Raw genomic sequence first — 27,958 nt, 5'->3', positions numbered from 1 at the left:
ACGGGTAGAATAAATGATAAGTAGGAATTGATACAACGTATATTACAAAAGTCAGATACTCGAGAGTTCTTAACGGATATTGGTAAGAAACATAATAGGTACGTGCAAAGGCTTTGTATAGATGCTTTATTTCTCAGACAGCCTGTATTTTACAGATGAGATGAATGAAGGCTTAGGGTCATGGCTTACTCAAAATCAGGTAGCTACAGAGTGGTGAGGTCAGACTGGAAACCTAGGCAGTAGGAATCCAGAACATATCCACGGAGCCACTTCTGTGTACCATCTCCCCATGAAAAGGTCCCGGTAGAAAAAATAGTACTTAAATAGGCAAGTCATTAAAGTATAAATGCCAACGGACAATAAATGTTAGACTTGCTAGAATTAAAAATGTATATTAAAGCAAGAGTTGAGGTGGCACTGTTTTTCCCCTCGTAAAACTTAAAGGTTCAGGGAAATTAGGACTCTGATGCTGCTGGTGAGGTGTGAATTAGACGCTGTCTGGCAATCAACACCAGAAGCCTTAAATGTTGCCTTTTGTTAAAATTCTACCTGGAAACATGTTTTAGAAACCATCATGAATGTATACAAAGTTGTTTAAAAAAGTGATGCTGATTAATAATAAATGACAAAGCATATCTTAAGTAAAAACACAAGACTGTGTACAATAGGATTCATTTTAAAAATACACGCATTAAAAATATTGGAAATATATATAAGTTGATTTGCCATACTGGTTATATCTGAGTAATAAGATTATAGGGGATTTTTTTCTTGTGCTTGTGTCTTCCAACGTTTCCTATAATAAGTATCTCAAACTTCTAAAGTTGGAGGGAAAAAAAGTTTAAAAGGGAATGGAGGCCCAGGATAGTTGAAAAACACCAAGAAAAGCACATGCTTTCTATAGCATCTTTGTGCCTTCTGAGTCCCTGGAGGTTAGTTAATTCATTAACTATCTGTGACTCCTCACTGGTAAATGACAATGGCAGATGTATTCACCTCAGTAGTGTACAAAAAAGTCTGCAAATTATAAATTTCTGTGAAGAACAGTAGCCTTGACATGAAGACTTCTGTTCTCATTGGTGCTTTTCCATGAATTCTGCACCACAAGCAAGTCACCTCATAATTCTGGACCCGCAGTCCAAAGGAGCTGAAGTAGGTGATCTCTTTAAGAGTTAAAGCTTCAACAGTCTTATGTTCATGAAATGGGGGGGATGGGTACCAAATAAGGTAGATGTCAAAGGTAACTGTTTTTTCCTTCACCAGAGTTGCTGGAGGAAAAGTAACCCATTTGTTTCTTTTCTGCTCAGAGCCCTCATTTCTTGGGGTGGAGAGGCAGTCCACTGTTTACCCTAAATGGATCCTGCACAGATTCTTGGATTTTAAAAGATGTGGAATGTAGGCACAGTGCTTAATACCAGTTTTCTACCTCTCCCTCCCGTCCACTGGCTAGTTAACACTGTCTAGATGAGAGAATTAGAAATTTAAACACGTCTGACCTTGGTCTTAGCTTCCCTGTGAACAGCTTTGCTTCTTTTGCCCCTTAAAGTGAATCCTCAGAGCAGGGAGACTTGCCAGTCATTTCCGTGCAGAAGGAACTCATCTGGAGAACATTTCTGCAAAGTCAAGAGGGAGGGTGAGTAGCCAGACCCACCCCCTGCTTTCTGACGGGCCAGAACCAGACACTGCTGCTCAGTAACTTTATCATTCACAGCTGTCTCCTTGGCAGGCACGAACGATGGCAGATCTAGAGGGTCATGGGGTTTTCCTTCCCATGTGATTCTGTTAAGGACCTGCCGAGAGGAGAGGGGAAAGCTGTGGCATTCTCCCAGACTCTTGCTCCCAAGGGGGGTGGGGAAGTGTCCTGATTGTGGTGGATCCAGGGCATGTGTGTTCACAGAGGGGACTTGCTCTGATTTCCATGTTCTTTCAACCACAGTGTAGCTCCAGATGTCCCCTCAATTTTGTGGCTTCACCTGGTGAACTGCATCCCCAGGGACTAGCTAGCATCTCAGACACGTTTTGGCCATGGAATCAAAGCTGAGATCACCAGCTCCCAGCCTTCCACAGCTCCTTCCCCTGTCCCCCCAGCACATCTCCACTTGTCTTATTGTGCTTCTTATTACTGAGTTATCAACTTCAAAGTAAAACTTAAAACTCAAAAATTTTATTACTAGACATCTTGCATTATATTCTCATACTAAATAGCTGAAGTATAACAACAAGGTCCTACTGTACAGTACAGGGAACTATATTCAATATCCTGAGATAAATCATAATGGAAAAGAGTATTTTAAAGAATATATAGATACGTAACTGAATCACTGCTGTACAGCAGAAATTAACAATATTGTAAATCAACTACCAGAAATTTTTTAACGAACAGTTGAAGTATATATTCAAAAGTATAAATGTTAAAAATCAGTTACTAAGAATGATTCACCAGACAAGATTATTACCAAGAAAAAATACATGTGTGTGTATATTATATATAGTAGGGTTGGTGGGTTAAAAAAAATGAATAAAAAGTACCCTAAAATGTTAGCAATGTTTCTATGGATGATGGGATCCTGGATGATTTATACTTTCTCATTTTCTGTAGTATCAACATTTACAATTCACAATCAGGAAAAAATATTCAATTGTATTAAAAACATGAAATCATTTGATTGTCACCTACAGGAAAAGGCAGCTCTATCCATCTGAAAAATCTTTAGATATCTGATTGACCTCACTGGTGATCCTACGGCCCCTGGACACAAAGGCCATCCCCCCAGTCCCACCTCCCGTTACCACAACAGCTTTGATCACCATGTCTTCTTCAGAAGTGACAGCGTCAGGAAAGGAAATCAGGGTATCCTAGAAGAGGACTCAGACTTTCTCTTAGGTATTAACTGCCCTCAACAATTAATTGTGAGTTAATTAAAACTGACAAAAATTAGAGAAGTAGAGTTTTGAGGAATCTGAGAGGGTGATTCAACAAATATCCATTGCCCTCAAGTAGCTTAGCATCTGTGAGTCTGAGGAAGAGGGGGGCAAGCAGGGAATGAGACATAGTGGAGCCTGGGAAGACAGACCTCCTACTCCCGTGTTCCTGTCGGCTTCCCATTTCTGGGCCCCAAGGTCATGGGACACAAACACTCCAGTCCATACTGTCCCTCTAGTGTCCCATATGTACTTCTTCCTTGGTGTACAAATATGCCTTTTTCATGCATTGCAGCCAAGTCTCCCATCACGCTAATTCTCTGAGTACTTCAAGAGATTGGGATTGGCCACCCAACTCAGTGACTAAATAGGAAGAGAGGAACCAACACCTCTCCTGGCTTCTGAACCAGGGGCCAGGAGAACAAATTGTTGCCAGGGAGAAGAGCCAGAAGAAAAGATGTCTCAAGATCCTCTCTTCATGCCATCGCACATATGATAACCTCTGCCTGTAACGTTCTCTTCCTTCTCACTTTGATCTGGCTAACTTCTACCCCACCTTTTGTCTCAGCTGAGATTTCATTACATCCAGGAAGCCTTTGGTGACTCATGGACCAGGTTAGGTATCCCCTGCCATCCATGCATTTCAACAGAATCATACATACACGCACATACTCACATATATGAATATATATGTGTGTATTTATATTTCTGAATATGCATATGTATATAGGGCTTCCTTGGTGGCTCAGTGGTAAAGAATCTGCCTGCAATGCAGAAGCTGCAGGAGATGCAGGTTAGATCTTTGGGTGAGGAACAACCCCTGGAGGAGGAAATAGCAACCCATTCCAGTATTCTTGCCTAGAGAATCCTATGGACAGAGGAGCTTGGGGTCTTAAAGAGTCAGATATGACTGAAGCAACTGAGCATACACACACACACACACACACACATATATATATATATAAAATGTATGTATGTGTGTATATATATATAAAACTCACTAGACCTTAACTCGAGATGCAATGGCCATGTCTACCCCTGATGAATGATAAATACCAGGTGTTCAGTAAAGAAGCAGACCCCAACTGACCTCAGCAGGAAGGCCAGGGCTGAGGAGAGAACCGATGTGGGAGGAGAATGCGCCACCATTCCCCAGATAATACTAAACTGATTCAGGAAGTACATAATTCAACATTTCACAACCTAACAGTGCAACATTTCAGAGAACTGGATAATTCTCAGCATGTGCCTTCACCTGCCAAATACAGATGCTCTTGCCTGGGCGGGGATCCTTGCCATTGGAGGCATCACCTCCTAGACCATCTTATAAGGAGCTCTCTCAGGATCTCTTCCCTAACCCCAGGTTTACTGTGAAGGTACCCATTCAATACTTCAACAAACATCCTTCTGTGGATCTACTCTTACAACAGTTCATTGCACTGGAAGGACAAGAATTCTGCTCTCAGAAAACCTTTATCTTCTGTGGAGTCTCACCCCCAAAGTGAATTCCTAGTATTTCACAATTGTACAGTTCTTACCCAAAGACTTACACTCTGGTGTGTGTTCTCTGATGCTGCATAAGGCCTGATCTATGCCTAAAGGTTTTCCTACATTCACTGCATTCATAAGGCTTTTCCCCAGTGTGGATCCTCTGATGCTGGGTGAGGGCTGAGCTTTGACTGAAGGATTTTCCACATGCATTACATTCATAAGGTTTCTCTCCAGTGTGAATTCGCTGATGTTCAACAAGTATAGAGCTTCTACCGAAAGCCTTACCACATTCAGTACATTCATAGCCTTTGTCTCCAGTGTGAATTTTCTTATGCTGAATAAGGGCTGAGCTCCGGCTGAAAGCTCTCCCACATTCACTGCATCCATAAGGCTTCTCTCCAGTGTGAACTCTCTGATGCCGGATGAGCTCTGAGCTGCCCCTGAAGGCTTTTCCACATTCACAACATCCATAGGGTTTTTCACCACTATGAATTCTCCGATGTCTAACAAGGTCTGAGCTCAGACTAAAGGTTTTGCTACAATCTTGACATGCATAAGGTCTCTCTTCCGTATGAATTCTCTGATGTCTAATCAGCTTTGAGCTCTGGCAAAAGGCTTTCCCACAGTCCAGGCACTCATAGAGCTTACCCCCAGCGAGAATTCTCGGTTGTGTTACAGCGTTTGAGTTCAGGCTGAGACTTCCTATACTTTCATTACATTCCGAGAGGCTGTCTTCTGTGGAGACTTCCTTGGTGAAGCTTGCCAGGCTAACACGTATTTCCTGGGAAGGGGGCTGACTCCGTTTATCCCCAGAGGCACTTCCTTTCAGCTTCTCAAAATTGTCCAGACCTCCCAAAGCTTCTTCAACTATCTGTCCTGAAGGAGTTCCCCCAGGGAGTCGTCTTGGAGGTATTGTGGTTGCTGATGCAACACATTCAATAATTTCTTGCTTTGCTGTCAATACTCTGTCAGCCACCAGTTTGCCATCTAAAAATGTGAATAGAAAATGCAAGTGTCATTTGCTCCCCATGCTGGAAGAAAAAAAACTTACTATAGCGAGAATAGAAATAGAAAAGAAATCAAGTGAAATAGGTATTTACCTATTAGAAGGAAAACTCTTAAAAATTAGCTTCCAAATCTAGAATTAAGAGAAGTGACTTGGGGTAGTGAGAGGTGCCCGTCCGCAGAGAGTAATACAGACTAGAATGAGAGTCAGCCTGTGAAAGGAGAGATAGTGAACAGGGAAAGACATTAGCTAAAGGAGATAGTGGTAAACAGGGGTAGCAGTGAGAGAGCAGGAAGCTGGGAGACAGTCCTGGGTTCAGGAGAAGGTGTGTTTTTAGGTAATGAGGGAAAGGAAAAGAGGAGATAGAACAACTAGGCTAAAGATGCCTGAGTCTTGAATCTAGTCCTAGAAAAACAGGAGAGCAGAAGATACAATTAGAAAACACTTCAAGGTTTAGAACTGAACAGAGGTAGGTGGTGCAAGGGCTCCCCAGGTGGCGCTAGTGGTAAAGAACCCACCTGCCAATGCAGGAGACACGTGTTTGATCTCTGGGTTGGGAAGATCTCCTGGAGGAGGACACGCCAAACCACTCTAGTATTCATGCCTGAAGAATCCCATGGACTGAGGGTCACAGTCCATAGAGTCGCAAAGAGTCAGACATGATTGAAGCAACTTAGCACACACGCACAAACAGGTGGTGCAAAGGTAAATGGCAGATTCTGGTCAAGTTCTTAATTATCAAATAATTACAAGCAAATAAAATACGATATGCAGAGCATAATAAAAGGAATCTTGTGAATTCCTGACTCATTCAGGAGTCTGGTGGGAGTCTTCCATGTACACTTTTTTTATTGATAAACGGTCAAAGAAGGTTGGAAAGGAGAGGCAGCTACGACTGCCTGGGGCCAAACCTTCAGCTCTCACATAACACGGCCCTCTTGTTTCTAGATTTCTGGTAACTCAAAACAGGAGGCTACTAAATGATGGCTGAGGTAACTTGAATTATTTTGCATGGGGAAAATCTGAAAAACTGTTAAGCTTTTTGCATGGGGAAAATCTGAAAAACTGTTAAGTTACTTTCCACCTCCCCAAAGTCCTCTAAACTTATACACATTCTACAGATCAGGAAATGAAGACTCAGAGAGGCTATATCATTGATATGTCTTGTTGCTGTTGTTTAGTTGCTAAGTCGTGTCTGACTCTTTGCGACTCCATGGACTGTAGCCCGCCAGGCTCCTCTGTCCATGGGATTATTGGAGTGGGTTGTCATTTCCTTCTCCAGGGGATCTTCCTGACACAGGGATGGAACCCAGGTCTCCTTCTTGGCAGGCAGATTCTTTATCATTAACCCACCAAGGAAGGTCACCGATGTAAGGTCATAGAATTAATAACTGGTAGAGTTAGGATTCAACCAAAGATGCTTCACATCAACATTTGCAGTTTTCCCTCCACATTATCTGCCTTCCTTATTGGAAGGAAGTATGGCTATAATTGCACTGAGAAAAAAAATAATTTAAAAAACATTTGTGTTCTATTTTTGTAAAAAAGCACGTTTTTATATGAAAATAAATACCTTTTCTGATATTCTTGCAGTTCATGATACTTCAAACACAACAATAAAGTCTCATGATGATTACCTGACCAAAGCAGAGGGCTATCCAGCTTCCCTTTCCCTCACTCCTCACCAGAAATCACAGATGGATGACACTGCCTCTTAGATTAGGATGGAACACTCAAATTCACACTGTTCTTGGATCTTAGACAGAAACTTAATCAAGCCTGTGCTTGTTCAAAAAGGGAAAAATTATAAATAAAAGCATAATATATAAAAAAGGATGAAGAATAATAAGCACCAACTTGGTTAAAGTCAGAGAAGTAACAACCCAACGAGAAATTTTCTGAAAGTAGTAAATAGATCAAATTATTAAAGAGTATAAAGTGGCAATAAAATTTTGTAGGGACAAAATTAGAGCTGTGAAAATTAGAACAGCTACATAATTTACAGGATTTAAAATATCTCTTACTCCTTAGAAGGAAAGTTATGACCAACCTAGACAGCATATCAAAAAGCAGAGACATTACTTTGCCAACAAAGGTCCATCTAGTCAAGGCTATGGTTTTTCCAGCAGTCATGCATGGATGTGAGAGTTGGACTATAAAGAAAGCTGAGCGCCAAAGAAGTGGTGCTTTGGAACTGTGGTTTTGGAGAAGAATCTTGAGAGTCCCCTGGACTGCAAGGAGATCCAGCCAATCCATCCTAAAGGAAATCAGTCCTGAATATTCATTGGAAGGACTGATGTTGAAGCTGAAACTCCAATACTTTGGCCACCTGATGTGAAGAGCTGACTCATTTGAAAAGACTCTGATGCTGGGAAAGATAGAAGGTGGGAGGAGAAGGGGACGACAGAGGATGAGATGGTTAGATGGCATCACTGACTCAATGGACATGAGTTTGAGTAAACTCTGGGAGTTGGTGATGGACAAGGAGGCCTGGCTTGCTGAAGTCTATGGGGTTGCAAAGAGTCAGACATGACTGAGCGACTGAACTGAAGTGAACTGAAAATATCTCTTCAAGTTCTGTAATTACATGAAGTCAAATCATGAGACCAGTGAAAGATCCTGACCTTAGATGTATAGATCAGGAAAATATCAAGACTTTTATTCTTTCAACTATATATGTTCATTATATAAAAATATTAGGATAAACATTTAACTAGGATAATTTATGGAAATGAAAGATTAAAAGTAGAATAACAAATGACTACTTGAATATTTAGAAATATTTGTACAAAAATAAGCCAAATAATCTAATTAATATCTCCCAAGAATGAATGATAATTCACAATAAAGCCCAAAGTCCAGAGGCTGGAGGGAAGAGTACAGATTATAGGAGGCACTGTGGAAGAGAAATAAGGCATAGGTTTCCCTGTAGAAAAGCTCTTCTATATAACATCCACTCACCCCACCCCACTACTTCCCTACCTTTTCAATGCCCTGTATGTTCTAAAATCCTCTTACCTAGGGACTCAGACTTAATTGCACAGGGTAACACTATAAAGATGATGCTCCACTGCCCACCCAAATCACCATCACCAATATGGTGCCTCCTTCCCTCAGCTGCTGCAACTGTTGGCTCCTAATGAGCTACAGCTGCCCCCTTCTCTGGAGACTTGCCCTGGCAGATGAAAGCCATCCGGCCTAGGAAATTACTCCACCCTCACCGTCCTCCACCCCAACTCAAGAAGGGACAACTCAGCAGTGCAATTATGCTCCAGGGGGATCCCTCCAAAGCCCCATCACATGGATTAAGCCAAGCCTAGGTTTCTTGATCTTGTCCCTTCCTAACCTCGCCTGGAAAATCCCATGGACAGAGAAGCCTGGTAGGCTGCAGTCCACGGGGTCACGAAGAGTCGGACACGACTGAGCGACTTCACTTTCACTTTTCCTTTCATTCATTGGAGAAGGAAATGGCAACTCACTCCAGTGTTCTTGCCTGGAGAATCCCAGGGATGGGGGAGCCTGGTGGGCCGCCGTCTCTGGGGTCGCACAGAGTCGGACACGACTGAAGCGACTTAGCAGCAGCAACCCTACCTCTCTCACTCCATCCAGAGTTCTGAAGAACATGTTCTCAGCAAACCACTTGCACTCAAATCTCCATCCCAGACTTTTCTTCTTGCAAGACATACTATTAGGCTAATGAAGAAGCTACAGGAAAATTACATTATATATTATATAACAAAGGGTGTAAGGTTGTAAAAATGACGTGGTGACTCTTACAAATCCTGTCAGAGTGGATTCCTCCAATGATTTAGACCTCAGGATCTAGGTGAAAGATGTGAAATGATCCACATTAATCCTTCAGAAGTGGAGGTGAAACCCTCATGACTAAAAAAGAGATCAGCATAACAAGATTCACTGGGAATCCAGTAAAGGCCATTCAAGGCCATATACTTAGGGGCCAGGCATTAATGGAAGATGAAGAAGGCTAGAAGATGGAATCACTGTGGCTATAAGTTGATTGAGTCAACAGTGTAATACCACTGTGAAAGAGCAAACAATAAAAAGCTGCAAAGTGCAACAAATAAGAGGGGTGTGAATCTACCTTATAAATTAATCAGATCTTCATTAGAGTATTTTATTTTTTTATCCCTGTAGTTCAAATGAATGTGGAGAACCTGAAGCATGTCCAGGGGAATAACCAGACAGATGGAACACAGAATCAGAGGCAGTGAGACACTTAGTTAAAACAAAGCTAAAGGGCGGTGTACTCATTGCCTTCAAGAATAGGTTGTGTTTTATGAGGACTCTGCTGAACAAATAAAATAAAATGGAATTAAAGTTGAAAGTAGTTCATATTGACCCAGGGAAGAAGTTTAAGATTGTTTTAGTTGGCTGGTCTGCCTGCCATAACACAATACCATACACTGGATGGCTTAAACAACAGAAATTTACTTTCTCACAATTCTGGAGGTGGGAAGTCCAAAATCAATGTGTTGACAGGTTCCCCGCCCCCCGCCCCCAGGTCTACCTCTCTGTGGCTTGCAGTGGTTTTCTTTCCACTGTGTCCTTATATGGTTGTCCCTCAATTTGTGTTATGTCCCAAACTCCTCTTCTTATAAGGACACTGTCATACTGGATTAGGGATCACCCTAACAATCCCATGTTAACTTATTCTTTAAAGGCTCTATCTCAAACACAGTCACATTCTGAGGTACTGGAGGCTAGGGCTTCAACACAGAAATTGAGGGCAGGGGGACATAATTCAGCCCACAATAAATATCGGAATGAAAAAACCAAGAAAGACTTAAAAAATTACAAGACAGTCTCATTCCTCAAGACCTTAAAATAGAAATAATCTACTCTAACTGATTTAGATATTTACCTACTTTAAGGCAGAGGACTCAAGGAGATGATTTTTAATATCCACTTGAATGTAGTCCTACTGGATGCAGAAGATGGTTCACTTGGCAAATGATGTGTCAGAGGACCTGGAAGGGAGTTTCCCAGGAGGTCTCAATGTACACACGCATGAATTCCTTTGGTGAACTGCCAAAAACTGAGAGCTAGCCCTTGACCTTGTGGCCTCATAAACCTAACTTTATCATCATACAATGAATAGATTTACTACAAGCAATAAATGCTGGAGAGGGTGTGGAGAAAAGGGAACCCTCTTACACTGTTGGTGGGAATGCAAACTAGTACAGCCACTATGGAGAACAGTGTGGAGATTCCTTAAAAAACTGGGAATAGAACTGCCATATGACCCAGCAATCCCACTGCTGGGCATATACACTGAGGAAACCAGAATTGAAAGAGACGCGTGTACCCCAATGTTCATCGCAGCACTGTTTACAATAGCCAGGACATGGAAGCAACCTAGATGTCCATCAGCAGACGAATGGATAAGGAAGCTGTGGTACATATACACAATGGAATATTACTCAGCCATTAAAAAAAATACATTTGAATCGGTTCTACTGAGATGGATGAAACTGGAGCCCATTATACAGAGTGAAGTAAGCCCGAAAGAAAAACAACAATACAGTATACTAATGCATATATATGGAATTTGAAAGATGGTAACGATACCCCTATATGCGAGACAGAATAAGAGACACAGATGCATAGAACAATTTTATGGACTCTGAGGGAGAAGGTGAGGGTGGGACGTTCTGGGAGAATAGCATTGAAACATGTATATTATCATATGTGAAAGAGAACACCATTCCATGTTCGATGCATGAGACAAGGGCTCAGGGCCGGGGCAATGGGATGACCCAGAGGGATGGGATGGGGAGGGAGGTGGGTGGGGGGTCCAGGAAGGGGAACACATGTAAACCCATGGCTGATTCATGTCAATGTATGGCAAAAACTACTGCAATATTGTAAAGTAATTAGCCCCCAACTAAAATAAATAAATTTATAAAAAATAAAAAAAATTTAAAAAAAAAAGAATGAATGAGTAATGTAACTGTCACACAGACCAGACTAGACTAATGCACTCTTTTATTATAGCTAAGTTTCATGGGAACTTAATAAGATTGTTTGGTAAAGATGAAATCGGAAGGGTAGGTGAGTATAATAAACTTGTTTGTGAAAACAAGTTAATAAGCCTGATGTATGTGCTGCCCATAGGGATGACTTTGCCAATAACATAATCAAAGCCCTCTGGTCAGCTTCAAACCCACCCTTCAATGCCCTGCCTGTGACACACTTCTCCCTGGCAGGCTGACACGATGTGAGCTTTAACAGTAGAGGGAGCCAAACAGACACTGGAGGAGGAAGGGCTTCCCTTCCTGGTTCTGGTGTGCTCTCTTTTTCTCCCTGCAATGTGCAGGGCACCATCCCTCAGGGTGGCTTTCAAGCAAGTTCCGTGTCATGGCACTTCCCCATGGGGGGCTCCTGGCACTCAAAAGGGTGGCATCTCAGTGAATTCTGCCCCCTAGAACACAACACTCTCCCCCAACCTGTGAATGGCTGTCGTTGAACCCCAAAGAGCAGTTTCCCAGCAAGCCTGCCAGCAAGCACTTCTGGGAACATCTCAGTGGGCCACAGCTGTGCCCCCTTCAACAAGGTCTGGACCTCAGCTCTGCCAGGGGAGGGAGAGGATGTGGCACCCTCTTGCAGACTGGTTCCTTTCTGGGGTGCTCTACCTCAATCCTGGAGACTCCCTACATGTGTTATTTCTGTATACTTAATAGGGGTTTTAGAAACTAATTAGTAATTTATCCCGTCATAGTTAATAATTCTTAATGCTAAACTTTCCCTATTCAAGCTACTATGTAATTTCTCTTACTGATACATTATTCTTCTCCATCTTAGGGATTCCCTTGACAGTAGGACCATAATATTAAAAAAACAGAATATTGGTCTTTGAATATTATGGGTATTATTGGAGAATTTTTATTAGAGACCTTAATTCTTTCTAAGTTTATTTATTTTTTATTTATTTATTTTTTTATTATGCTGGGTCTTCGCTGCTGTATGTAGGCTTCCTCTCATTGTGGTGAGAGGGAGCTACTCTCTAGTTGCAGTGCACAGGCTTCTTATTGGGGTGGTTCTCATGTGGTGGAGCATGAGCTTCAGTAGTTGTAGCAGACTGGTTTAGGTGAAGCAGGTGGCATCTTCCCTGACCAGGGATGGAACCCGTGTCCTCAGCATTGGCAGACGAATTCTTAACCACTGGACCACCTGGGAAGTCCTGAGACCTTAATTCTTAACCCAGAATTAGAAATTATGTTGGAATCTGGAACATCCCATGGACGGAGGAGCCTGGTAGGCTGCAATCCATGGGGTCTCGAAGAGTTGGACACGACTGAGCGACTTCACTTTCACTTTTCACTTTCATGTATTGGAGAAGGAAATGGCAACCCACTCCAGTGTTCTTGCCTGGAGAATCCCAGGGACGGGGGAGCCTGGTGGGCTGCCGTCTATGGGGTCGCACAGAGTCAGACATGACTGAAGCAACTTAACAGCAACAGCAACAGCAGCAGGCAGAGCCAAAGGAAGACTATTTCTAGGTAAGGGGGCTTTCCCACAACATTTAATGACAGTCACAAGCAGCAGTCATTAAGAAAATGCCCCATGCCACGCATTTAAAGCTTCACCTCCATCCTCAACCCCACATGGACTGTGGCTCCTCACCTCTCTCACAGAAAGCCTGGCGCTCCTGACTCTCCTTCTTGCCCTGGTTTTCCAAGGGCTGGAGCTGGATACTCAGTGACTTCAGTGCTCCCACAGATGTCATTTCCTTCCAGGTCATTCCCTGGCCATGAGCTGTGTCCTAGGAGTAATCAAGTACCAACACTATGATTTTGAGGACACACAAGAGGAAAACCCCTAGAACAATAGGGCAGGCCAGCCAGAGTCAGAAACTCAATCAAATGATTAGATAGAGAACAATAAGGCAAAAGCGCTAGTGACTTGATCCTAGTGGACAAATAATAAACCATAAGACAAAGATTTTTATCATTCTCTGGTAGCCCAGTCAAGTCACTTAGAATGGCTTTCTCATTAACTTACAAACAGTTAAACAAGCCAACAAAACACTTTCTCACCTGTTGCTGTGGCTCGTCAAGCTCCTTCTCCAGCTCCTCCAGCATCTCCACGGCATCCTCTCCGCTCTCTGGTCGGTTCTCTCGGAACAAGGCCTGCAGCTCCTGGGGCAGGATGGCCAAGAACTGCTCCAGCACCAGCAGCTCCAGGATCTGCTCCTTGCTGCGCACCTCGGGCCTCAGCCACTGACAGCAAAGCTCGCGGAGCCGGCTCAGGGCCTCCCGGGGCCCTGCGGAGTCAGAGTAGCCAAACCGCCTGAACCGCTGGCGGAAGGCCTCCTGGCTACAGGCATTTCCCTGACGGCCAAAGTCCTGCCCCCAAACACAGTCTTCTTTGACCTTCACCACGATTAGTCTTTCCTGCCCTTTTGGAGCACAGTAGGCCAAGGCTGCAGACTTCCCTGCCATTCTGGGCAAAGACAGTCTGAAAAGGCTGCCTAGCCAAAGCGGTGAGCAGATGGAGGTCTGTGTCTATGAGATTTCTTCTGAGTTCTGATTCTCCAGGGAGCTCCTGAGGTGGATGAAGCTAATGTCACACAGGGGGAAAAAATGTGTTTAGAATATAAATTCAGCAGTTTTTAGACCAGGTGCCACAGAGCATAGCACCTTAAAGAAAACTGACGAGAAGGGAACTTTCGTATAAATGATACACTCATAGATGATTCAGGATTTTTCTCAGGATGTGAAATGGAAAATGTTAAGTATCACTGAAATAAATTCAACTTTTGGTGACCATGTTAGAGACAACACTGGGGACAGTAAGTAGTGCTCACAGATCATGGAAAGCAGGAAAAAACACTCTAGTGTATTATTACTTCTCAGAATAATAAGCACCATTTTACTGAGCACCTACTAGATGCCAAGCACCTGCTAGATACTTAACATAAATTTAATATAACTTCCCTAAGAATTCTGTAAGGACAATCATAATTGTGCCCATTTTCCAAATGAGGCTGGTGAGAATCTTAAGGGGACCCAAGACACACAGCCAGCAAGCAGCACAACTGTGCTCAGCAACCAGAGTATTTATTAGCTCTTTCTATTAAGCCATGGGGTCTCCCCAAAGAGGGGCTTCCTGAGTGGCTCAGTGGTAAAGAATCTGCCCCCCAATGCAGAAGACTTGGGTTCAATCCTTGGGTCGGGAAAATCCTCTGGAGAAGGAAATGGTAACCCACTCCATTTATTCCTGCCTGGAAAATCCCATAGACAGAGGAGCCTTGGCGGGCTACAATCCATGGGGTCACAAAGAGTTGGATACAACTTAGCGACTAAACAACAACTTCCCAAAGAAGGGAACCTACACTTAATAAACCTACCTTGGGCCAGGCACTTTACAAATACAATTTTATCAGGAAGTGTAAATAACACTAATAGGTATGCATTATCATCCCCACTTTACAGATGAGGAAACTGAGGTTCACGAAAGCTAAGTAATTTGCCCAAGGTCCCAAACTGGTATACAGCAGAGTCAAGACATGAACCTAGGAGTAGCCCAACTCTGATGCACTGGCTTTTTAAAATTACAGAATGGGTTAATGCCCAGGACAATCTAGGTTGATACTATAAATTAAGAACGAGGGTGAATCTGTTAAGGAAAGGTCATGGAGAATGGCCACAGTGATGCACAGAAAAGGAAGGTTTATCCTTGACTTTAAGTCACAAGGTTCTGAGACAGCACAAAGAAAAGAGGAATGCATTCCTTCATCCATTATCTCAACAATACTTGAGCTATATGCTAGGCAGTGTACTGATCAGCATTCTCAGGGCACGAAGGTCTGTTTTCAAGGACTCCTAGTTTAGTACAGGAAAGTGACAGACAAACACAGTGCAATACATCCAGGGATCGAGGGAAGCAGACAAGGTAGCCCGGAAAGATGACCAAGACCAGGAAGAACTGCCTGCCTGGGCAGATCGTCTCAGCGTAGCCTGACATGTGTGAGCTGGGTAAAGCGGTAGAAGAAGGTCATTCAAGCAAGGAGCAGTGGGTGTAAGAGGATGTGGCCTATTGAGGAAACTGCAGGTGATTCAGAAAGGCCAGGCTCAGCGCGCTGTGGCTCAGAATCAACCATGGAGCACAGATCTCAGGACAGATCTGCTGAATCAGAATCTCCATGGGTGAGACTCCAATAAGTGCCATAGATGCTTCTGATGTGCAGCCAGGGAAAAAAGTCCTGGATCAGAGCCTGGGCAGAAATAAGGAATACTGAAAGAGGAGAGACCTCAACAAAGAGAAATTTAGGGATATCTTCCTTCTTAATTTTGTGGTATTTGGAAAATATTAAATACATTTCTTTAGTTCTTCTTACAATTGACATTTAAGAAATTCCATGACAATGCACAAATATTACACCTCACCAACTTGTCCTCCACTGTGTGGCTGAAGCATTGTCACTGTTCCTTTTCCATCCCCTTCACAAGTCCACCCTCCTCTACATCAGAGTTCCACAGGTCAGCCCTCAGCCCACCACCACTGCTCTCAGTCTCTCCCAGGCAATCTCATCCTTACCTTCAGTTACCATCCACCTTTAGTCTAGGCCTCCCATCTGAACTCCAGTTCTATTTGCCCATTGTGACTCACATCCATCACAAATCCTCTTGAATTTCTCAAAAGGACCTCAAACTCAGCACATCCATGATCAACTGATGATTCCTCTCACCCCAACCTGTTCCTCTCCCAGGAAGATCCCCCTCAAAAAGCAGGAACAACCAACTGGCTGTACTGCCAGAAACATGGAGGCATGCTTAACACATTCTTCCTATATTTAATTCAAATTGAGTCCTATTGATTTTATTTCCTATCTCCAGAATCTACCTTTCCCCATCACCACCAGCACCACCTTCATTTCAGCAACTATCCTTGACACACTGTACGAGAACCCAGTCTGTTTCTAATGTAACCACAGTGACTTCTTCAAGTTGCAGATCTGATCCTGTTCCCCTGACTAGTTTTTAAAAAGTAAAAACAAAAACAACGGATAATCAACAAGGACCTACTGTAAAGCACAGGGAACTCTGCTCAATATTCTATGATGACTTAAATGGGAAAAGAATTTGAAATACAATACAAACACGTGTAACTGAATCACCTAGCTGTACACCTGAAACTAACACGAGATTTTTAATCAACTATATATACATGCTTAGTCACTCAGTCCTGTCTGAGCCTTTGTGACCCCATGGACTATAGCCCACCAAGCTCCTCAGTCTATGAGATTCTCCAGGCAAGAATACTGGAGTGGGTAGCCATTCCCTTCTCCAGGGGATCTTCCTGACCCAGGGATCAAACCCAAGTCTCTTGCATTGCAGGCAGATTCTTTATTATCTGACCCACCAGGAAAGCCCACTAATCAACTATGGTGGTGGTGGTTTAGTTGCTAAGTCGTGTCCGACTCTTGCGATCCCATGGTCTGTAGCCTGCCAGGCTCCTCTGTCCATGGGATTCTCCAGGCGAGAATACTAGAGTGGGTTGCCATTTCCTTCTCCAGAGGATCTTCCTGACCCAGGAATCAAACCCAGGTCTCCTGCATTGCAGGCAGATTCTTTACTGACTGAGTTATGAGGGAAGTCCTATGTCAACTATACTCCAATATAAAATAAAAATTAAAGACAAAAAATCTCCAAAGCCCTTAAGCCAAGGTGAGCCTGTCTTTGATTACACTCAAAGACAGATTACAGATTCCTGGGCCATACCCCAGCCTGAGCCAGAACCTCGTGGGTGGGGTTTTAGATCTGTAAAACAGTCTGCAAGCAATTCTGATGTGTAGGCAGGCTTGAGAACCCTGGGCCAGTCAGGAAGTCATGAAAGAGAATCATGTTCCTTTCCCTCAGAGAACGTCTCTCATTTTGTCAGTATATATACAGCCCCAACCATGAACAAAGATTGGATTAAAGATTTACATAAAGGCCTTACAAATAGCACGGCTCCGCCCATCAGAGCAAGACCCAGATTTCCCCACAGCCAGTCCCTCTCATCAAGAAGCTTCCACAATCCTCTTATCCTTATCTGTCAGAGGGCAGACAAAATGAAAACCAGATCACAGAAAATTAACCAAACTGATCACATGGATCACAGCCTTGTCTAACTCAATGAAACTATGAGCCATGCCATGTAGGGCCACCCAAGACGGACGGGCCATGGAGGAGAGTTCTGACAAAATGTGGTCGGTCCACTGAAGAAGGGAATGGCAAACCACTTCAGTATTCTTGCTGTGAGAACCCCATGAACAGAATGAAAAGGCAAAAAGATTTGACACTGACAGATGACCTCCCTAGGTCAGTAGGTGTCCAATATGATACTGGAGAAAAGTGGAGAAATAGTTCCAGAAAGAATGAAGAGGCTGAGCCAAAGCAAAAACAACACCCAGTTGTGGATGTGACTGATGATGGAAGTAAAGTCTGATGCTATAAAGAACAATATGGCACAGGAACCTGAAATGTTAGGTCCACGAATCAAGGTAAATTGAAAGTGGTCAAAGCAGAGATGGCAAGAGTGAAAGTCGCCATTTTAGGAGTCAGTGAACTAAAATGGACTGGAATGGCGAATTTAATTCAGATAACCTTTACATCTACTACTGTGGGCAAGAATCCCTTAGAAGAAATGGCGTAGCCCTCCTACTCAACAGGAATCCGAAATGCAGTACTTGAGTGCAATCTCAAAAATGACAGAATTTTTGCTCCCCACTGTGTCTCCATCACCCAATCCAATGTGTGGTACATAGTAGGTGTTACATATATAAAAGAAAGAGTGTCATTACAGTTAAGAAAGGAGAGTTTAAAACAGGCAGTGGTCAACATTGTTAAATGCCTAATTAGGTCTCAAAAAGTCCCCATTTCTCATACTGCAGGGAGATGACTTAGCCCACAGGAAAAGCACCAGCTTTGGAATCCAGTGACCCCACAATGTGGAATCATAATGCAGCCTCTTACAAGCTATGTGACATTCAGTTCAGTTCAGTCGCTCAGTCGTGTCCAACTCTTTGCAACCCCATGAATCGCAGCATGCCAGGCCTCCCTGTCCATCAACAACTCCCGGAGTTTACCCAAACCCATGTCCATCGAGTCGATGATGCCATCCAACCATCTCATGCTCTGTCGTCCCCTTCTCCTCCTGCCCTCAATCCTTCCCAGCGTTAAGGTCTTTTCCAATGAGTCAACCCTTCGCATGAGGTGGCCAAAGTATTGGAGTTTCAGCTTCAACATCAGTCCTTCCAATGAACACCCAGGACTGATCTCCTTTAGGATGGACCGGTTGGATCTTCTTGCAGTCCAAGGGACTCTCAAGAGTCTTCTCCAACACCACAGATCAAAAGCATCAATTCTTCGGCGCTCAGCTTTCTTCACCGTTCAACTCTCACATCCATACATGACCACTGGAAAAACCATAGCCTTGACTAGACTGACCTTTGTTGGCAGAGTAATGTCTCTGCTTTTAAATATGCTATCTAGGTTGGTCATAACCTTCCTTCCAAGGAGTAAGCGTCTTTTAATTTCATGGCTGCAATCACCATCAGCAGTGATTTTGGAGCCCAAAAAAATAAAGTCTGACACTGTTTCCACTGTTTCCCCATTTATTTCCCATGAAGTGATGGGACCAGATGCCATGATCTTAGTTTTCTGAACGTTGAGCTTTAAGCCAACTTTTTCACTCTCCTCTTTCACTTTCATCAAGAGGCTCTTTAGTTCTTCTTCACTTTTTGCCATAAGGGTGGTGTCATCTGCATATCTGAGGTTATTGACATTTCTCCCAGCAATCTTGATTCCAGCTTGTGTTTCTTCCAGCCCTGCGTTTCTCATGATGTACTCTGCATATAAGTTAAACAAGCAGGGTGACAATATACAGCCTTGACGTACTCCTTTTCTAAACCTTTCTGAGATTCCATTTCTTCTCCATTAAAAATGGAGTCAACAATGCTTTCATCACAGAGGTATTACAGGAATTGGAAATAACATAAACATTTCGAGTTTTGCTTGGTATATTAAGCATTTTTTTTAATCTGATGCTTTGACATCCATGGCCTTGTCAACACTGGAGGGACTGCCCTTTCCAGGGCTGGCAGATTTCAAGAGATAGCAAACTTGCCTGCAGGTATGCCTTTTACATACCAAGCAACCAATCCAGAGCCCACACACCACCACCTCTTCCAGGGAGTTTTCTCATCCAGGACCACCATTCCCCTGCCCTAATCACCTCAGGACCAGGTTATCAATCAGGGAAATCCTTATGCCTCAGAGCCCTGTCCCTACTTTGAAATTATTCAAAGTAGCCAATCCTAAACCTGATGACCTTGCCCTGTTTCTTGCCACACGACACAATAAAGGCTCCTGCCCACTTTCCGCTCATATCACCTCCTAACTGACCCTGGTGCTTCCCCAAGTGGCTCTGTGGGCCAGGCATGCCCCTGCTCTTTTGGGACCTGTAACAAACTACCTTTTCATGCCAATCATCTCCTGATCTGTTGACCTCCCCATAACTGAATAATAATAAAAGTTGCATTTTAAAACACTTGGCCCAGAGGAGATTCTCAACACATCGTGCATACAGCACTCAACACATAGTGAATAAGGGAAACGCAGATTTCACGTCCGAAGGCATGGGTTACACAATAGGCTTTACTGGGGAAACTTACCGAGTGGTGAGTAAAAACAGCATATGTCCCCTGATTCTCCCATTATCCCATAGAAAGGAATTCCGGTGTTTTGTTTTTTTTTTCCTCCTTTCGTTTTGCGCTTTTGTTTTTTGTGTTTTTTCGGCTGTGTGCAGCATGCAGGGTTTTAGTTCCCTGACCAGGGATCCAACCCATGCTCCCTGCACTGAACCACCAGGGAATTGACGGAAGGTAATTCAAGGGAGTGCTCCTTCTACATTCTTACAGTGTAAATATGAGAAAGCAGCCTTGTCAGCAAGGGGCATAAGTTGACTGCTTTGGACCAGAAGTGTGAATTTAAGTGTCAGCTGTTTATGGAGTTGTCTAAGGGACCCAGTTGCAGATCGGAAGCACCTCTGGGAGATGAGATCCTGGTCTCAGGTAGCTCTTAGTCCACGAAACCCAAGGACGTCCAGGGCACTTTTGGACATTCCTGCTTACTGCAGTATAAAGTATCTACCTTGTCTGCTTGAACTGTAACAGAAAACACTAATTGAGCTTTCACTGTAGTGTCAAGAATCGGCTACCTGTTCTAAATGTCTTCATTCATTTCATCTTTATAGTACCCTATATTCTACAGTTTTACAGAAGAAAAACAGAGAATTTATGTAATTTGTCTCAAGTCACAAGGCTACTAAGGAGTCTGGACTGTTTCGAAACCAAATGGTCTGACTCCAGAGTCCATACTCTTAGATGGGTACCCTGCTGAACTGCCCTTTCACATCTGCCTTCTCCACTAAACCAACTGCACTTTTGAGGAGAGCCTGTGTTTTCATACATTTCTCTAACAATATTTATTGAGTTCCTACTTTGTGCAGGTACTGAGCAAAGAGTTACAAGCGAGACAACGTCCTTGCATTGTGGTTGTTGAGTTGCTAAGTCGTGTCAGACTTTTGCGACTCCTGTGACCACCCCCTTCCCCCATGGACTGTAGCCCTCCAGGCTCCTCTATCCACGAGATTTCCTTCTCCAGGGGATATTCCCAACCCTCCAGGGGATCTCCAGGGGATGCAGGAACCAGCGTCTCTTGCATCTCATGCATTGGCAGATGGAGCCCTCACCACTGAGCCACCAGGGACTTAAAAACAGTAGGGAGAGGCAGATGTTAAAAAAAAGAGGGGAAAAAAAAAGAGCACGGAATTACCTGATTTAATCGTGAAAGAACTACAAAGGGGAGAGTAGAAAGTGCTCTGAGAGTGGCTGGTTAAAAAAAAAAATCTAACCTAGAAATCTAACCTAGACTGGGGAAGTCAAGAAGGACGGCTGAGATAGGACACAAGAACGAACTCTGGGCGAGTGAAACGGGAGGAAGGATTCCATCTGTGCCCCTGCGACTCCTCCGTCAGCGGCCAGGCACACAGGAAGCGCCGGTTGGTGCTCGCGGAGTCCTGGGATGCAAAGGCGGGTGGATGAACCGCAAGCGGACAAACGCATGAAAGAATGGACCGACGGGCGGATACGCCGCCGGACAGAAGAGCGGGCGGCCAGACGGCACCGATGAGGGGCGGCCACTTGGCAGAGCCGCATGCTCTGCCTGGGGCCTAGGCAGGCCGAGGCCGGACAGCGGCGGTTTGGGAAGAACCCGGGGCCTCAGGGCCGCGCCGCCTCACTCACCCTTCGCTCCGCCGGCGGCGGGGACTGACCCCAGGTGAGGGGCAGAATGACCTCTGGCGGCGTGCGCCGGAAGTGAGGGCGGCGCGCCCCTCTAGGCCGCCCGGAGGACTGCAGCTCTGTGGCGGGCGCGCGGCGGGTTTCAGAGGACCATTGAGGGGGCCGGAAAGAAGGAGCGGGTCTCTGGGTGGGACCTGGTGGGGACCGCCCCAGGTCGAAAACGGTTGACGGGAGACTGTAAGAGGAAAACAGAGATAGAAATAGCGATAGAGCTTAGTGTAGCATCAAGGAGATTAAAAATAGAACCGACCATCTGTAAATCTGGGGCAGAGGACCAGATCACATTCACACACCGCGAACACGCTGTCTGCAAGGACAGTTCTCGAAGCTACAGGGCGGAGAGTAGGGGAAGGGGTCTTACCCCAGCGTGGCGCGAGTGTAAAGTGCAGAACCACCCCACCGTCGACTGCAAGGGCGTGGGGATCCGGGACCCAGCAGTAGAAGGTCAATAATTTTCTCAGACTGCGGTACTCAAGCTGAGCCTTGCTGCCGACGGAGTAAAATGGAGATTTAGGAGTGCAGTGTTTCCTAACAGGTAGGGAGGGGCAGGAGCGAGAGCACAGCTGTGAGAAGCTCAGGGCCCGCTCGGGAATTAGCCCAGCATCTTGGCTGGCCGGATCCTAGGCTAAGGGATGGGTTGGGATCAGGTTTGGAGAGTTTCCAATGCCCTGCTAAGGAATCAGGAATGCATTCAGTTAGTGGTGCAGGCCATTTACGTGTGACATGGCCAGAATTGTGATTCTGCGGCAGTATCTGACAGTGCTTTGTAGACAGGATTAAAGGACAAAAGAGATAAAAGAGGACAGGCGGTTAAAAATGTAAGCTTAGCAAGATTTGCGAGTATCTGAAAATATGACTAAAGATAGGGAAGAGACATTACCAAGGAAGATCTTGTGTAAAAAGAAACAAGGAATTATAAAATAGTAGTATATGAGGGAAGGAAGGGGTAGAGCTGGTAGAGAAGAGGAGCTTCTCAGAGAAGCTGGGCCCAGCTAGTTCAAACATCATAAAAGCCAGGAGAGCTCTCAGGAAAGGGAACAAGTGAGTTGGAGATGCTACAGAGAGCTGGAGAAGATGCTAACTAAGGTGATGCTAGAATTAAGGTGAAGGGCAGAAGAAGGGCCAGAGAGATGTTACCTACGGAATGTCCTTGCCTGGGGTTAAGAAGTGTATGGTAAGGCCCTGAGAATAGATAATAATTCCTTCCTAGAGATGTAATAATGCAGGAAGGAAAAAGAGAGGAAACTCGTTGGTCAAGGCAACAGGATTGTAAGGAGTTTGTTTTCTAAGGAGATCAGAAACCTAATTATGTTTGTAGAATAAAGGTAAAGAGTGAGTGGGGAGAAAAATTGAAGATAGAAGAATAGAGGAATAGTTGATGGGGAGAGACTAAGACTGGATAGGTCTCAGGAAGATGAAACCCTACAATAAAAAATGGTACATTTAGTCTATGTTGTCATGCTCTTAATGTAGACCAACCAAGTAGTATCAGTAGGTGATGCTCATCTTACAAGTAAATAAGTGCACTGTTTACTGAATTGTCACAAACTGAACACACTTGTGTTACTAGCACTCAGATGAAGAAACAGTATTATCCATCCTCAGAAGTGCCTCCTGCAGTCTCCTCAAGCCGCTACCCTCCTCTGGCCCTAAAAGATAGAAACTGCCCTAGAGGAGGGCATGGCAACCCACTCCAGTATTCTTGCCTGGAGAATCCCCATGGACAGAGGAGCCTGGCAGGCTACAGTCCGTGGGGTTGCAAAGAGTCGGACATGACTGAGTGACCATAGCATACATACACTAAACCCTTAACGTGATAGGTTAGTCTTGCCTATTTTTGTACTTTATGTAAATGGAACTCAATATGCACTCTCTTGATTCAGCCTTCATTCAACACTGTGTGTGAAATTCATATTGCTTTCTGTAGATGTACACTGTACATTCTCATTTCTAGTAAGAATATATTGTGTGATTATGCCAATACTCACACATTCTATTATTGGTGAAAATTATTGAGAGTAAAGTATTTAACTCTCTAAATACGTTATTTTTGGATGTTAAGCTAACCTTGTATTACTAAGATAAATTCCACTTGATCGTGATGTATAATTTTTTAATATATTAATGTATTTAATTTACTCATATTTGATTGAGAATATTTGTGCCCATATTGTTAGAGATATTCATCTGTAGTTTTCTTTTCCTGTGATATTTTTGTCTCACTTTGGTATCAGGGTAATTAATGGCCCTTTTTATTTTCTGGGAGAGATTGTGAAGGATTATTCACTTCCTTGATACCTCAGTTGGTAAAGAATCTACCTGCAATGCAGGAGACCCTGGTTAGTTGTGGCACACAGGCTCTCTGATGGAGTAGGATCTTCAGTTACGGGACAAGGGATCTAGTTCCCTGACCAGGGATAGGACTCGGGCCCTCTGCTTTGGCAGTGCAGAGTCTTAACCACTGAACCACTTGGAAAGTCCCTTGGTTTGATTTTTTTTTCCTGCTTTCGGTTTTATTACTACTTGACTCATTACTTCCTTCCTTCTGCTTCTTTTGGCTGTTAAGTTTGCTCTTCATTTTCAAGTTTCTCAAGATGGAAGCTTATATTACTGATACAAGGTTTTCTTTTCTAATATAGGCATTTCAAAGCTAAAAAATTTCCTCTTAAGCACTGCTTTAGCTACACCCTACAAAATTTTAAATGTTGCATTTCATTTTCATTCAGTATAAAACGTAATTTCTTTTGTGATTTCTTTGAATTATAGGCTGTTTCTATGGGTTGTTTAATTTCCAAATATCTTAGAGTTTCCAAACTACTCTGTAGCTTGAAATGCCCTCTGGGCCAGTGGAAGAGAAGTTAAGTCGCTCAGTTGTGTCTGACTCTGCGAGTCTATGGGCTGTACAGTCCATGGAATTCTCCAGGCCAGAATACTGGACTGGGTAGCCTTTCCCTTCTCCAGGGGATCTTCCAACCCAGGGACTGAACCCAGGTCTCCCGCACTGTAGGCACATTCTTTACCAGCTGAGTCTCCAGGGAAGCCCAAGAATACTGGAGTGGGGAGCCTATCCCTTCTCCAGCAGATCTTCCTGACCTAGGAATCGAACAGGGGTCTCCTGCATTAAAGGCAGACTCTTTACCAGCTGAGTTACCTGCTGAGCTACTGGGCCAGTGGAATCCCTATCAACTGCAGTCTCTGGGCCACATAGGTCCCATTGGCCTCGGAGCCACTCTCAGTTGAGGTGGTCTTGGTTTCTCAACCCTCAGTAGTGGACCCACCCCCTGGGCACTCCATTGTCTGTGTGTAGACCCCCTGGGCACTCCATTGTCTGTGTGTAGAATCCCAATAGAATCCCAAAAGTCTGACAGTCTTTCTTTATTTTGTCCTGTCTCTGTCAAATTCAGTCCAAGCTGGCAGTGTTTCTGGTGAGAACCATATTGGTCTTCTGTGTATATCAGAGGGATGCACACAGCTGGATACAAGGCTGTTCCGTGGATCCTCCCTATGGATAGCCCCCTTTCTATTCCTGGCTTCTGTTGAGATGGTTGACTGGGTCCATGAATCACCCATCTAACCTCTTCACCGAAAGGTTGTCCAGCTACACCAATGGCCTTGTCTCCGGAGCATGCGATCTGTGTAGGCTGAGAATCTTCCAAATCTTTGAGTACTGACTCCTTTTCGATTTATCTCTTTCCTCTCAGATTTTTACTATTATCAGCAAGGGAAATCATCCAGCTATACTTTACACCTTTTGCTTGATAATATCCCCAGTTAACTCCCCAAGCTCATCACTTACAAGTTCTATTTTCTGTCCAACAGCAGAATATGATTCAGTCAAGTTCCTGCTACTCTGTAACAAGTATCACCTTTTTCTCCAGCTTCCAATAATGTTTTCTTCATTTCTGAGATGTCACCAGAAGTTTGTTTGTTTTGGGGTGTTTTTTTTGTCCATGCCACATGCCTTATGAGATCTTAGTTCCCAGGCCAGGGATTGAACCCCAGGCCCCAGCTGTGAAAGTGCCAAGTCCTAACGGATGGACCACCAGAGAATTTGCCCCCACCAGAAGTATCTTTAATGCTCATTATTTCTAGCAAAACTCTGTTCGTGACAATATATGTATTCTCTAAGATAACAGAGGATTCCACTTCTGAGCTTTTCATTTCCTGCTGAGCCCTTGCCAGAGTCACCTTTAATATCCATATTTCTACCAACAATCTCTATAGGGAGAGAACGCCAACGACTGGGACTTCCCTGGCCGTCTGCGGGTTGACTCTGCACTTCCACTTCAGGGGGCATGGCTTCCATTCCTGGGCAGGGGACTAAAATCCCAAATGCTGCATGGCACGGCCAAGGAATGCCAGCAAGCACCTTAAGTTAGGAGACTGGGGTGGAACCAGTCCTTCCCTAGAACCTTCAGAGGATCATGGCCCTTGCTAACACCTTTGATTTTGGGTTTTAAGCTCCAGACTGTGACAGAATAAATTTTTGTTGGGTTAAGCCACTCAGTTTGTGGTACTAGAAATGGGGTGCTGAACAAACACCTAAAAATGTAGATGTGGCTTTCAAACTGGGGAATGATCAGAAGCTGGAGGAGTTCTGAGGTTGATGATACCAAGTCTAGGATGCCTTGAAGAGATTGTGTCCATACAAAGACCTGTACGCAAATGTTCATGGCACCTTTATTCCTAATAGTGAAAAAAACTATAGATAACCCAAATGCCCATCAACTGGTGAATGGATAAACAAACTGTGGTGTGTACATCCAATGGAATATCATTCAGCAACAAAAAGGAGGAGTGGGCTGCTGATACAGCAATATAGCTAAATCTCAAAATAATAATGCTTAGTGAAAGAAGTTTGAGTGCAAAAAAGAGTGCATTCGGTTTGAGTCCACTCTAGATTCTAGAAAATGCTAGATAAAATAACTCTAGAAAATGCTAACTATAACAGAAAGCAGAATAGTGGTTGGGGGCTCTGAGAACAAAGGGAGGCATTACCAAGGGAAGGAGGAAACTTTGGAGAATGTGTTCATAATTTTCATTATGGTGATGGTTTCACAGTTGTATACATAGGACAAAACTCCCCAAATTGTATACTTTAAATATTTGCTGATTACTGTATACTTGTTATACCTCACTGTGTTTAAAAAAAAAAAAAGCATATGCACTCCCTACTTGGAAGTGCTGGACCCAAACAAGGAGTCTTTACATTTGTTTTTACATAATGTTCCTTACATTTCATCAGGGTCTCATTCACATCCCTAAGATTTCATAAATTGGAACAGGTTCTAGGGCTGAAAGACAAAGTCCTCTTCCTCTACCTCAATCATCACTTCAGCCAACCACCATTTTCCCAAACCTATACCTTTTCTTCCGACATCTTAACTCACATGTCTCACCGGTCTCAATACTTCTATTATTTCCTATTTCTGTATCCACCCCCTCCCACCCTCACTCTTATTTCCCAAGATATTTCCAAGGACACAGCAATATCCTTTCCTACCCTGATGCCCTCTTCCCGCCCCCTTTTAGGTCCTTCTCACCCTGATCCTTTAGCCACGACGAGGAGTGTATTGGCAAGCAAACAGTTTAGAAAGAGACCCTCATGGCCTTTCTTAACAGCAAAGTAGATGAAAATGCAGCTTTCTAGCAAGTTAGGGATGAATTTCTGAGCACTGTCTATTTTTAAGGTAGTAGTTCTCAAAGTGTGGCCCCAGGATCACCTGAGAACATGCGCCCCCACGGCAGACCTACTGAGTCGGAAACGGGTGTGGCCCAGCAATTAGAAATTTAATAGAGGCCTGTCAGTGTTCTGGGGCGGGGGAACCTGAGAGACAGGAAGAAAGTTAGATTGGAAGCTCGCAGTGCGTATCTGATTGACAGATTTGGGGACTCGAGACAGGGTGTGGGGTAGGGGGAGACAGATTAACAAAGGAGAAAGAGATAATTAAAGAACTCATTATGTAGTCAGAAAACCTACCCTGCCCCAGAGAACTTACTCGAAAGATGTTTTCCGACATTTACGTCAAGAACTGGCAGACAGGGCCAGCCGGGCCCCTAGCTGAGGCCAGTTCCGCGGATGTTCAGGGGTTAAATCTCGGCAACTCCCCGCCCCCACCCATCCCACCTCGCCGCCCCCGCCTCGCGCGTGCGCGCGTGCGAGGCCTCGG

General features: G+C 44.1%; 2 protein-coding genes across 11 annotated transcripts in view; one reads left to right on the top strand and one right to left on the bottom strand.

The window, feature by feature from the left end:
* ZNF397 (zinc finger protein 397) overlaps positions 1-27,958 on the top strand; it is a 46,828-nt gene that overhangs the window by 8,047 nt on the left and 10,823 nt on the right. The window lies entirely within an intron of this gene.
* On the bottom strand, positions 110-27,873 carry ZSCAN30 (zinc finger and SCAN domain containing 30). Of its 10 annotated transcripts, XM_081562439.1 has the most exons (6): positions 27,788-27,873; positions 21,732-21,963; positions 13,477-13,999; positions 13,064-13,202; positions 4,473-5,400; positions 110-1,790 (listed from the first exon to the last, which is right to left on the bottom strand). In XM_081562439.1, exons 3-6 carry the CDS (start codon positions 13,879-13,881, stop codon positions 1,745-1,747), a joined length of 1,518 nt encoding a protein of 505 aa, XP_081418565.1. In that variant the 5' UTR covers positions 13,882-13,999; positions 21,732-21,963; positions 27,788-27,873; the 3' UTR covers positions 110-1,744. The 10 variants fall into 10 exon arrangements, with proteins under 10 accessions (XP_081418565.1, XP_081418564.1, XP_081418566.1 ...); XM_081562438.1 differs by lacking the exon at positions 21,732-21,963; XM_081562440.1 differs by lacking the exon at positions 27,788-27,873 and having other exon boundaries at positions 21,354-21,750.

The sequence above is a fragment of the Giraffa tippelskirchi genome, chromosome 14 (genome assembly GCF_054371585.1).
Source record: "Giraffa tippelskirchi isolate mGirTip1 chromosome 14, T2T-mGirTip1v1.2.pri, whole genome shotgun sequence".
In the NCBI taxonomy this organism is placed as follows: domain Eukaryota; kingdom Metazoa; phylum Chordata; class Mammalia; order Artiodactyla; family Giraffidae; genus Giraffa; species Giraffa tippelskirchi.
Note: the sequence above shows the minus strand (reverse complement) of the source record. Positions and strands in the feature narration are given on the sequence as shown.

Excerpts from the sequence above, each read along its gene's own strand:
- ZSCAN30 (XM_081562439.1), bottom strand. The coding sequence starts at position 13,881 with ATGGCAGGGAAGTCTGCAGCCTTGGCCTACTGTGCTCCAAAAGGGCAG. Across the intron at positions 13,203-13,476 it reads TTGACGAGCCACAGCAACAG|GACACAGCTCATGGCCAGGG; the intron begins GTGAGAAAGTGT and ends GATTACTCCTAG. Across the intron at positions 1,791-4,472 it reads CAGAGAACACACACCAGAGT|GTCCTTAACAGAATCACATG; the intron begins GTAAGTCTTTGG and ends TCCTCTCGGCAG.